The 13,583-nt window shown below is 35.8% G+C and overlaps 2 protein-coding genes across 3 annotated transcripts in view; both read left to right on the top strand.

Annotated features, from left to right (window-relative positions):
- Window positions 1-692: 692 nt before the first annotated feature.
- On the top strand, window positions 693-4,597 carry LOC137488273 (uncharacterized). 2 transcript variants are annotated; one of them, XM_087293132.1, is made up of 6 exons: window positions 693-1,423; window positions 1,599-1,727; window positions 2,402-2,514; window positions 2,720-2,874; window positions 3,374-3,472; window positions 3,824-4,597. In XM_087293132.1, the coding sequence occupies exon 1, from the start codon at window positions 801-803 to the stop codon at window positions 1,356-1,358; it is 558 nt and encodes a 185-aa protein (XP_087149258.1). In that variant the 5' UTR covers window positions 693-800; the 3' UTR covers window positions 1,359-1,423; window positions 1,599-1,727; window positions 2,402-2,514; window positions 2,720-2,874; window positions 3,374-3,472; window positions 3,824-4,597. The 2 variants fall into 2 exon arrangements, with proteins under 2 accessions (XP_087149258.1, XP_087149257.1); XM_087293131.1 differs by having other exon boundaries at window positions 693-1,727.
- A 3,057-nt stretch (window positions 4,598-7,654) lies between these two features.
- Window positions 7,655-13,583, top strand: part of map2k1 (mitogen-activated protein kinase kinase 1) — a 32,515-nt gene continuing 26,586 nt past the window's right edge. Inside the window, 1 exon segment of the mRNA NM_213419.2 lies at window positions 7,655-8,038. Coding sequence (NP_998584.2) covers window positions 7,956-8,038 — 83 coding nt within the window. The 5' untranslated portion in view covers window positions 7,655-7,955.

Below are 13,583 nucleotides of genomic sequence, written 5' to 3' on the forward strand. Positions count from 1 at the left end.
TAACTAAAATTAAACTACTGCATGATGTGAATGATATCAAATGTTACAAATATCGCTTTTCTAAACTGATATGATTTGTTTTTGCTGTATTATTTATTAATTTTTTTGAAACCAAAATCATTTAGAGCTGAATGAAATCTCTGGTTCTTGAGATACACGTTAGCATGCTTTTTAAGACCGTCTGGCTTCATTCAGCTCTAAATGAGACAAAACAAATCAAGCATTATTCTGAGGAGTTAATGATGTAAAACCAACTACCAAAACACAATATGGCATATATTGTATTGGTTATGTGATTGTTACGTTATATACATTCAGTCTATTGTAAATGTGCTTCACCACAGGCACAAGACGTCATATTTCTATTAAAACAACACTTTTATGAAAGTTATATGGACTTGGGCTGTTTGATTTGAAGCAGGGACTTTATTTTCACTTTAAAGTCAATTCAAACTTGTAATAGACAATGGCTTCAGAATAGCTTGGAGACCTGAATGCATTATGTTTAATGGTTTTCTATAGGTCTGTCTCTATTGCCAGAGTTAGTGAGTAGGAAAGTCACGAACAGTCATAAAGCGTTCATAACACAGTAAGTTCCCCAAATCTTCAAGTACAGAAAATAATCACTTGTAACAACAACTACTGGCTGCTGGGATTGACGTCATTTTTGGAAGGCGCGTGCTGCTGGCTCTGACGTCACTCTCGGAACACGCGCGGGTTCTTTTAAACCGTCATTTCTCTGTCGGATTATCAAACTTACATTCCACTTTACTGCTGTTTACACTGTTTCCCAGCGCGCGATGGCGAAGACGATTGCGAGAACTGCGAGGTCCATCGCGGCCCAGATAAACGAGTGCTGTTCCTACATCCACAGCAAATACCAGCAGCTGCAGGCCTTCCGCCGACAAGTCAAACGGAGGACCAGACCCAAGCACTGGGACTGGATAGAAGACTTCGAGCTCGAGCACGAGCTGCGCTTCCCCACCCGCGGGCCCCGGAGCCTGCTGAAGCTGCGGAACCTGCAGCACTTCCTGCGGGAAACCGAGCAGAACTGGTGGGACTTTCGACCTCCGCGGGTGCCCGGGAGACCGCACCGCGTGTTGCGGATAAACCTCCGGGACCGGCCGATCAAAGCCCTGCTGAGCACCGAGCTTTTCCCTCCGAAGCCCGTAGACCGCACCGAGAGACACTACTGCCGGAAACTGCTGCTGATGGAGCGGCCGCTGGAGATCAGCTTACCGGCAGACATACTGGAGGAGATCCGTGCGCTGGAGCATCTGGAGGAGGAGCAGGGGCTACCGCCACACCTGCACTGCTCATCCGGTCAGGAGGACTATTATTCCGCGGATGAAGAGTGAACTTTAATAAAGCACACTGTAAAAAGTTCTTCAAGGGTGTTGTCCATAGGAATTAATTTTAAAAAGTATATTTCTTCCAATAAATTGATTACCTTTCCATTTTGAATTAATTTAAGTTTTACATAAGTAAAAATTGCGATTGTTTTTGTAACTTATTATTACCCATAAAAAAATTGTGTTTTACTGACCTTCAAAATAAATTGCTTCTACAAAACTCTATTTAAGTGTTTATATCCAAAGTAAAACTTCACGACCCGCCCACATGACGCAGCACGCATGCAGAGCAACGACATCGTTGCTCATACCTGTACCGGACCAGTTTCGACGTTCTGTGGAGTTTTTGAGGGCTTTATACAACGTGCAACACATGTAAGTAACTATTTACATTGCATAAAGTTAGGTTTTAGCCGACTGAGCACGCATTTATTGCACTGTAAAATGTAAACAAGTCGCCTTTCATGACAGTAACGGTTAAGTTTGTCAGTTTTGCAAGCGCCATGCGGCCTTACCGAAAGTACGGAATTTAACATTAATATTAAAACAACTATCGCAAACGTAGGATCGAAATATGTTAGATATATTGCCAGATTATGTTTCTACTTTGTTTTGTGTACTTTTACAAAAAAAACATTGTCATTTTGTTTGTCTAGTATAGCTTTGGTGAATGTGAATTATTCTGTCTCAAATCATTCGTCTTAAATGTTATGCCTCTTTCCGAATTAGCTAGCAGAACACCACTAGCATGGGCTATCTTACTCGTACATGTGTCAGTTATAAGTTAACGGCTAAGTTTGTAGTCACAAATGTATTTCCTGCTTGATTGAAAAAGATGAGGACATTATATTTTTACCACCTATCTCTGCAATGTATCAGAAAAATTGTTAAAGGTTTAACTTTATCTTTTGATAATTTGTTTGAAATATTTTAATTTGCCTTAAATCATTTGTTCAATTTAAAAGATTAAATGTTTATTTGCATTGCAATATTATCAATGATCCTGATGTTTACCTAAACTCTTCTTTTAATTTGTGTTGCTTTTTTAGAGAGATGTCAGAAGCATAAATGACATGATGGCTAGGACATATAGCTGGGGGAGAATGGAAGTGGTTGTCCAGAGCCCAGATGTGCAAAAATTAAAGAAAGATGGCCTGCCCAGGTAAATGATTTATCAATGACATGCTGCTTGGCAAATAATGGTGAACAAAGATGTTTATGTAATGCTAGACACACTTTTTGCTGAACACATACTGAAAATTTTACCTCACATGTTTTATGGAGGATTTCATTACATAGGAATAAAAGGTTGCCAATTCTTTACACATTTGGTTCCAAATAACAGACAAACAATTGATGTATTACAGATAAATGAAGAATTCCAAAGGTGTACTGGTGTTCCACAAGAATCGGTTTTTATGTCCCAGCTGGACAAATACACTCCAAAACTTCTTGACCTGTTTAGTGCGAAGGGTGCAGCGACTGGTGAAAACATCAGTTGGAGTTATTGGAACTGATACAGGTAAGGCAAACATGGTAACAATGTGGCTGATGCATGTTTATGCAATAAGTACTTTATTTACTCATCTTACCTAATAGGTAAATAGTGCAAAACAAAGTCATTAATTTTAAGGGTAAATATAAAAAAAGCGTGTGTCTGTGTCTGTTTATATGTATGTGCGTATGTGTATATATATATATATATATATATATATATATATATATATATATATATATATATATATATATATATATGTATATATGTGTTATTTGTGTATATATGTATATGTGCGTGTCTGTGTGTGTGTATATATATGTATGTATGTGTATATATATATATATATATATATATATATATATATATATATATATAGATAGATAGATAGATAGATAGATAGATAGATAGATAGTTGAACTCTGTTGAATAGGTTGTACAGAACCACACTGATAATGACATTTTACGTTTGTAGTTATATTGCCTGCAATATTCAGTTTTTTCATTATTCACTTACCAACTATAGGATTCAAGTACCTCTGTGGTGAGGAAGAGAGACGTGGCTCTGAGATGCCTCATTGAATACATGGGAGAGAGTGGGCAAAAGCTGATCTCTGACTACTATGTAAGTGTTGTTTAAAAAGCATAGTTTGACTTTTTTGGGAAAGGCACACATTCCTCAGATATCAATCTTATGTCTGACTGAATTATAGTACAAAGATGGAGCTCTGTCAAACATTCGAAACACGCCTACAAACACCTAAATGAATATGCAGGAACCAGGGTCCCAAGTTAACCTTTTGGACTTTTAGTTGCTTGTAGACTTGATTTAAAAAATAATGTCATTTTTAACTGCAGTTTCACAAAAGTAAAATCCTTGTTTTACATTATGCCAAAATCATAATCATCTGACAATAAAACTGTCAGAATGGCTTTTTCAGTTTTGCCACTTATTGTTCTGTTTATTCTCATACAGGGAAAAACAGAGAGCAGTGTCTATGAAGACTTGAAAATGCGCAATATGCAGATATATATCTGCCGTGTTCCAGATGTGGTGGGCATCATCATTGAGGGCATCCCTGTGCTTACTCGTCTTGGAAACCACGCCAGGGCTATGAACTTGCAGTATCCACCACAACTCAGCAAAACATTTCAGGTGTTTCAAAGACATTTTGTGGGACTTGACACACTGCGTCCAAAGTCTTCCTCCTGATTCATGACACAAAAACTTCTGAGTTAGTTAATTAGTTGCCGCTCAGAGGTTCTGTTTCTTTGCTTCATCACTTTTGTTCAATGGACAGTTTGACTTGGAACAATGTGGTAGTCACGCACCAACTTCTTCAGTTTCTGGATAAGTCTGCAGCAAATATGGGCATTTGATTTGCTTTTGTATATATGGGGCAAAGTTTGTTTTGTTATGTCAAATGCTGAGATCAGAGGCACTTTATTTTTTTATTTCAATGTTGTAGTACATATGAAAATGTACTGTACTGTGCACTTAAGCTAGTCTGTTTATGTAAATTGCTCAGGTCAAGATTCACTGTATTTTATTGTTAGTGTACAGATTGCATTTAAAGGTCTTCTATGCTGCGCTTAAAGATGAGGTTAGAAGTTTCTGTAATTTTTAATGTTAATGTTTACAACATTAACAATAAAATTGATTATAGAAACTTTTGATTATAAATTGATAATAAGTGCACCCAGTTGTTTGTGTATGGCAAATGTTAGAGTAATAAACATTTGACAAATACCTCTCTTTCCTTATTAAAGTTGAATTAAAAAATAATTAGTATAAACTAAGAGTAATAGAGAATATGATTTAATTAAAATGAAATAAATAATTTTTTTTTATTTTAAATGTTACTTATTTTAATTAAGTATTATTTGATCAATATACTGATCTTTAACACTTTGGTTAAACTCAAAAATTTTGCTTTATATTGTAGACTCTACTTAATTTTTTTGCAAACGGTAAAATAATAATATTGATTTTTACCAAATCAAAATAACAAGAAGTTCACTAAACTTACAAAAAGTAATTGGAAAATGTTGCCTTAATTTTTTTAAGTTTTATTTAAGTAACACTTTTTACAGTGCAAGAAAAGGTAAGTCAAAGGGGGTTCTCAATATTTTCATAAACAAATCCATCAATAATTAGATCAAACCACTAAGCCGAAAAAATAAAGAGACTAAGCCGAAAAAATAATGAATGAATGAATAAATGTTTAGTTTTAGTTTTTTTACAGTAGTTTAACCGTCAAAACACACACACAAACACACACACATATATATATATATATATATATATATATATATATATATATATATATTATGTTAGCACATTTTTCTGTTTTTAATGTACATAATAATAATATTACTACAATAAAAAGTCTGTGTAATGAGCTGCCAGTACTTTTTCCGTTTTTGACCTAAGATTATGTCCACATATGTGATATCAATAAGGAAGTTAAGCTCAAGAATGTTTGCCAAAATAAATAAAAGGTAATATTTCTGTAAATAATTTACAGAAACATTTTTATGTTTCTTGCACAGATACGTTTTCTTTCAGCTAGTCTCTTTATTTCAAAGGTCACCACAGCAGAATGAACCGCCTACTATTCCAGCTTATGTTTTATTTAGTGGATGCCTTTCCAGCTGCAACCCAGAACTGGAAAAGACCCTTTTTCATACACAAACTCATACTCATACAGCCAATTTAGTTTATTCAATTCACCTATAGCACATGTCTTTGTACTGTGGGGAAAACGGGAGCACATGGAGGAAACGCATGCAAACACAGGGAGAACATGCAAACTCCACAAAGAAATGCCAACTGGCCCAGCTGGGACTCAAATCAGTGACCTTCCTGCTGTAAGGTGACAGTGCCAACCACTAAGCCAACTGTGCCACCTTTATTTGTTTTATGAGTATCTTTCTTCTGTTAAACACAAAAGACTGTGTTCAAGATCGAGTTTGATATTTTGAAAAATGTTGACAACCTGTAACCAACAGGTTTTTTTTTTATTTTATCTACTAAAAAGGTCAATGGGTACAGGTTTTCAGCTTTCTTCAAATTATCTTTTTTTGTGTTTAATAGAAAAAAGAAACTCATAAAGGTTTGGAACCACTTGAGGGTAAGTAAATGATGAGTATGTTTTCATTTTGGGAGTCAACTGTCTCTTAAGGACATTGTATTTTCATCCTCATGTGTTAATTTTATTTTGTTTTCATTATATGTGTGAAGCCATAAAATTAACCTATACACTGCCAAGAGATTAACACATGTGCATCGATATGTTCTACAGCTGCATTTTTAGACATTCTTGGCTGCATATGATCTCTGACTCTTTGGATGACACATGATGTAAGATGCGATCATAGCTGAAATTCTGAAAAAGATGCATCTCACAGGAAACACCACAAAGTTCAATTACCACAGAATAGGATGGCGAGAACAAAACAATTGCATTACTGTATAACATCATAAAGTATATTACTGTTATGCTACAAATTTGCACATCATGCATCATATCATTAGTCAAGTCAGAGGTCAAGTTGTCTGTTGCATTTGGCAGCCACTGAATATCAATAACTGAAGTTTTAATTTCAAGAATAGACCTATTTTTTGTTATAAAACACATAAGTGCACTTCATAAGACATGGATTAACCACTTGGCTGCACATGGATTATTGGAAAGTTCGAAAAATGGGTAGAGGGAGAGCAGGTATAGTTGAAACGCAGGAAGAGTTGTAACTACCAATTTCATGAATCAGGGATAAGATCGGGGTCATGTGACAATTTTAGTTTCCCCAGGTTTCCATGACATTCACACTTGGAGATGTTTCAGTCAGTCTTGCAAGCTCTCCAGAAGCTACAACAGAAAATTGAATTCTGAGGTAGGAAAGTAAAAAAACAACAACAATAAGATAATATTTTGTTTAGTACCGCTACTGTTGTAGATGATGTTGTATGAGTTATATCAGGTCAAACTGTAGTTTCTCTAGTAACAAATGGATCAACCACCTGCTAATTTCTCAGCACCATGCAAATACAGTTAGCTAAACAATAGGTGAATGTGGCGGGGTAGGTTGAAACACGCTAATTTAAAATAAACACAATTACTCACACACACATGAATGTGCATGTACAGACATGCACACACAAATGCCCATGTGCATGCATAAGCACAAAATATGAACATATTGTTGCAGTCATTTATTTACAATAAAACTATTGTTGTGGCATATCACTTGTAGTACCCTTGCATTTTGTCTACTTGTTACAATTTACCTAGTCGTAAGGTAGGTTGTAACAAATGACACCTTTGTATTTGTCATCATCTCACAAAGTCTGTCATATAGATTCATATATATAAATGTGGGTACTTTGCCTAAAAGTTTCAGTCATCTAGCTAAAAAAAAGGATAGTTTTAGGTGTTAAAGAAAAAATGTGTTAAAATCATTCCCGCTCTCTACTACTCAACACCACTATACAACATACAGTAGAAGATACTGGATTCAATTCAAAACTACTCTGTCTGAGTTTGTCTGACAGAAGAAGTCATATACACCGATGCGACGTCTTAAGAGTAAGTAAATAATGGGGCAATTTTAATTTTTACATTATGTGAACTATTCCTTTAACACCAATTTTTCATTTTGAGGTGAACTAACCCTTTAGTTAGACTGCAGGCCTATGAGAAACGATATAGTATTACCACGTTTCCACCAGCAGATGGAGTTATAGCCCACACGCGGTCATGCTGTCCGGAAGACAGATGTAAATATTTTCATGACGTAAAGAGACAATCTCAGCACCCATCCTCTGCTGTCGCACACCCATAGAAATACTCTAAATAAGCTATTTTTCGAAACAACCACTATCGTACCCGCAAGAAGACCATGCGAGACTGTCGTTAGCTGCATTCTGTGTTTATTTATTTATTTATTGTAAAGCAAACAGCCATTGGTAGGGTGTGATAGGCTATTCATAGCTTATGCATCACTGCTCTGTCGGCGGGTGAGTTGGTGTAGTCTGCGGATCAGATTGCTTCTGTTTGAGTCTTTTTTTTCGTCTGCTGCCGAGAAGCCAGCTATTAGGATTCATCATGCAGAAAAGGAGGAAGCCAGAGCCGATCCAACTGAACCCAATTCCAGATGGGAACGCTATCAACGGCACCGGGGCCACAGAGTGAGTGGGATTGAGTCTTACGATGTCATTTTGTGTCGAATAGGCTTGTTTGAAGACTTCACAAATACAGTGTTGCTTCATTCATGCATTATCAGGTTCATTAAGCATATCGTTTAACTCCTTCAATAGATGTTTAATAGATTTAGCCTTGCTAAATGATTGAATTTGGCACTAGAGTGGATATTGTTGATGGTGTTTGTAAGGGTCCTCAGAATTATAAAACACACTGACTGAATGTTTCAAGTGAATATTAGTTGACTTATATAATTAAAAATATGGGTCATTCTGCGGTCGAATTTTAAACATTGTATCAAAGTATGCCTTTTAAGTGGTAAATTGTGTGTTGAGACAGTTGTAAATCTGCATTCTTGTGTTAGATTATGGCTATGAGGTATGTAACAGGTTATAGGAAAGCTTTATAGATTATTTAGACATGGTGCTTGGCTCTTGAGGTCATGACACTACATAGTTCTTATAAACAGTGTAGAAAGAACTGTGTTATGTAATATATGTTCATCAGAGGTGTACAATATAGAAGAAATGTTTCTTCTCAATGTTATTAATAATTAGAAAATATTATAAGTAGGGCTAGGCGATATGGAAAAAAATGCAATCTCTGTAATTATTTTGCATATTAAACGAAAACTATATATATTTAGATATGAGTAGTTAATGCTTCTAGATTTAAAAGAGTACCCCAACAATGACTGCAGCCACAAAAATTAGAGGGTCCATTAAATGGCATAACATTTTCAGACAATACATTTTCGGTGGCTGAAAATTCTGTGCATGTATCAACACACTTTTAGATTCCCATTTTTGCTGTGTGATTAGTTCTTAGATTAATAAAGAGTAAAAAAGTCTGGAGCTTATTGTTATCGACATAAATTTGTGGCATGTTGATGACATGTTTGTAAGAGTCCACAGAATTATAAAACATACTTAATGCTTCAAGTAATTATTAATTGACGTATATAATTGAAAATATGGGTCATTCTGTGGTCGTATTTTAAACATTTTATCAAAGTATGCCTTTTAAGTGGTAAATTGTGTGTTGGGACAGTTGTCAAGCTGCATTCTTGTGTTAGATTATGGCTATTAGACATGTAACAGGTTATAGTAAAGGCTTACAGATTATTTAGACATGGTGCTTGGCTCTTGAGGTCATGACACTATATAGTTATTATAAGCAGTGTTTAAGAAAGGCAGAACTGTGTTATATAATGTATACTCGCAAGAACTGTTGAATATAGAACAAATGTTTCTTTTCACCATTAATAATAATATGATAATATAAGTAGGGCTGGGCGATATGACAAAAATGCAATCTCTGTAATTATTTTGTATATGGAACAGTAACGATATATATGTCGATATAAGTTGTTAATGCTTTTAGATCTATTCGTTCGATTTGAATCATTCGATTCACCTTCGATTCGATATAATATCGTTTATCGGCCCAGCCCTAATTATAAGCTCTTATAAAATTATAAAAAAATCTTTAGCACAAAGATCAGCATATTATATTTATTTATGAGAGGGTCCTGTGACACTGAAATGAAGTCTAACAAAGCTGAACTTTCAGCTTTTCCCTCAAAGCAATATATTGTATTTTAAAATATATTAAAACAAAGAAAAGTCATTTTAGATTGTAAAAAAGCTTTATTATGATTATTTTTTAATATACTGCAGTTTTGACAGTTTTTTATATTAAAAATAATTGCAGCTTTGGTAAGCTTATGATATTTCTTTCTAATGTAATAAACATGATTTTTTAAAATGTCTTAATTTATCTCTTTACAAATTAAGTCTATAATAGTTCATAAATAGGTGCACAAAATCATATATTCATAAATTTCATGCCATTAAATTTTGCAAAAACAATTTCCATTTTCATATCCTCTGTTTTTGTTTTGTTTTTTCTGTACGAATATCAAATATCAAGTTTTGCTAGAGATGCACATCTAATTTCATTTCATACAGATGAGACAACAGCATCAATACATGCACATTTATTATTTAGGCATAATGTTTTTCTTTTTTTAATGAATTAAAAAGTGACAGATATTTTGGGTGTTCCCTTTAATGTGTATCTTAAATTTTCTTTACTAAAATTATCTGAAATTCATCATCATAAACGCTTCAGACACCTTAATACATACTACCTGGATTACTTTTTTGCTCTGCATAGAAAAAAAACATCAATATTAGCTCAGTAAAAGTTAGTCCCAGTTATTTATTGTTCAAGTCATTTTAACGAGGAGGAGCACAAAAATGTGTGCTGTTCGTGAAATGACCCATATATTAGTGTTGTTTAGTATCTGTCGGATGCACATAAAAGAGCGTCATCTCCTGCCACTGAGATCAATGAGAATACCTTATCACATTTGGTCAGAGCTGCCAGCACAACACCTCTCTCTCTGTAGTGTTCTGTTCAGCTATAAATTAGGCTCAAAGGGAAGTATCATAGCAGAACTGAAGAGATAAAGTACTTAAAGGTTATGCGTTCGTTTACAATCTGCAGAGGCCAAAAAGTCCTTAATACGAAACATGGCCATTCATTCATTCATTTATTTTCTTTTGGGCCCTTTATTAATCTGGGGTCGCCACAGCGGAATGAACCACCCACTTATTCAGCATACGTTTTACACAGCGGATGCCCTTTTAGCTGCAACCCATCACTGGGAAACACCCATATGCTCTCATTCACACACATACACTACGAACAATTTAAGCTTACCCAATTCACCTGTAGCCCATGTCTTTGGACTTGTGGGCGAAACCAGAGCATGCGCAGGAAACCCACATAAATGCGGGGAGAACATGTAAACTCTACACAGAAAATGCCAACTAAATCAGCCGAGGCTCGAACCAGCGACCTTCTTGTTGTGAGGCAACAGCACTACCGACTGCACCAACACGTCGCTGAACATAGCCAGTTGAAGTCAAATTAGTTAGCTCTCCTTTAAAACAGTTTTTAAGGAAATAATTTTGTTAATAATTTTTTTAAATAATAGTTTTAATAACTGATTTCTTTGTCATGGCGACGGTGCATAATACAGACCTCCTAGTTTTTCTCTTTTTTGTTTGGTGATTTTTGCGCTAAAAATGACAGACATTTATCTCTCGACACCATCACCAGTGTGCAACATCCACTTGGATAATGCAACGGCAGCCACAGGACAACAGTACCAGTGCTCTAACCACACAAGCTATTGGTAGAGGGGAGAGACAGGGATAGAGCCAATTCGGGGGATGGGGGTGTTTGCAAGGCCATGCTGGGTAAGGGCCGATGGAGGGTATTTGGCCAGGACACTTGGGTTACACCCCTACAATGAAGTGCCATGGTTTTTTTTAATGACCACAAAGAGTCAGGAACTTGGTTTACCACCTCATCCGAAAGACGGTGCTCACTGACAGTATAGTGTCTCCTTCACTATATTAGGGCATTAGGACTCACACAGACCGCAGCTTGAGCATGCCCTGCTGGCCTCACTAACGCCACAATTCCAACAGCAACCTAGTTTTCCCCCTGTGATTTCCCATCCAGGTACTAACCAGGCCCAGCCCTGCTTAGCTTTAGTTAGAAACTGGTCTTCGGCTGCAGGGCTTTATGGCTGTGGCCATAATATAATATAAAAATATAATCTAAATAAAGCTTCTTCATGTTGGTGTCTTGTCAAGATCTAAAACATTGAGGGCTAGCTTGTGTGTGTAAAATTTTCTAACTTGGTGTAGATAAATGAAGGTTGATCAATTTGCTGTGGCGAGGTTTTAATAGGTTGTTTTATCACATACAGTATTTAGCCATTAGTTTGCATTTAAATTAAGAATTTTGCAGGAATGCAAAAAAAATGCGACTTTTTGTTAACTTTTCTTCGAATTCAGCTATCCTAGAATTGTGGGAAAACTGCAGGATCTTTTCTACTTAAAGCTTAAAGTACAACTTAAAGTCTTGATGATGATGATGATTTTGAAAAAAAAGGCTTTATTTGTCAGAAACACTGTTACATGCAGCGAAATTGGACCCCTCCAACCATACATAAACATCACACATTTCAGGAGTAGACAGGTTAGAGGAGAGGTAGCTTTAGTAAGAGAAAATATGATACATAAGGGGAAAAGTAGCTGAAAAAAGTAGGGGAGAGTGAGATCAGGGGGAAAAAAGCCCCACAACAAACAACACTTAACTTGGTGTTTCTCCCCTGGGAAGTCTAGGGGAGTGGGGTTTCACACTTGACCAAGGATCTGGTTCAAACAAACACTCAAAAGATTGTACTCAAAGTAACTAACAAAACTGACGACAGACAAAACATATATATTCACCTTATTCTCAGCTGACGAGTGGGCGCTGCCATTTGAATCTTTTTGTCTCGCGACTTCCGGTCACATTCACTTCCATTCATTTTTTGACGTTAACAACTGCTCGTTACGCTGCTTGATGTTGCAATTTAATATTTTATTATTATATTATGCTACTTGATCTGTGTAGTCATGCAAACATTTGTTTGTTGAGCAAGTAGTTTGGCCATTTTGTGCCGTTTATTATTCCTTGTCATTTCTCCCATAGGCGACTGAATCGGAAGTTCTAAGACAATCGCGAAAACAGGCACACTTCCGCATTTTAGAATAAGGTCAATATAGCGAGCTGGAGTGATCTAATTGGCTGAGACCGGGACCAAGTTGTTACTTAGGAACCAATCAGCATAAAAAAGTGTCAGGATTGGTTGTACCAAGTTTAGGTGAACCAGCCAATCAGGAACAGCAGTAGACAAAAAAACAAGAAAGTGAACATTATTTTATTTTTTACAGGGGTAATAATATTGACGTTAAATAAAATGGAAATGGGCTTTTATTCTAGCCAAAATAAAAGGAAGCTTTCCACAGATTAAAAAAGGCGTTAAAAATGTCCTATTAAACATCACTTGGGAAAAGTTTGAAAAAGAATAAAATAAAACAATTCAAAAGAGAGATAATTATTTTGACTTACATACTAATTGTTGGTACACGTCCATTGAAGAAAGACAAAAGTAATAAAATAATACAGATAAATCAAAACTGGCTGAAAATAAATTAATGAAAATAAAATATTGCTTTTAAATTGTGGCTTAACAGAAGCATTAAAAAAAGTCAAACTAATGAAACTGGCCTGGACAAAACTGAAGGGTACCAACAACAATTGTCCACATCTGAAAATGAGTGCGTCAGGCCAAATATCATCATCCATTGAATTAATTTGTTTATCAGCTTCACATCCAAACAGAAAGACATAATGACAGACAGTAAGGACCACCTCTGCCTGTCTTTTCTACCTTTATTTGGCAAGCCTGTTATTTTTCTCCTTTTGAATCCAAGCCAATGACAATCCTAACAGCCTGAGCCAGTGGTGCGTGTCATTGCCTCTTGTTTCTTCAAGCTCACTAGACATCTCAGACACTTTTCCTCCTCTTGTACTCTCTCCATTTGGCATTAAGGGACTGATAATTAAGGATAAAGCTGTTGGCTTGTAATATAGAAACTGGCTATTATTTCTGCATAAATAAAG

This window comes from Danio rerio, chromosome 18, assembly GCF_052040795.2.
Source record: "Danio rerio strain M-AB ecotype USA chromosome 18, GRCz13ab, whole genome shotgun sequence".
NCBI classification, from domain to species: domain Eukaryota; kingdom Metazoa; phylum Chordata; class Actinopteri; order Cypriniformes; family Danionidae; genus Danio; species Danio rerio.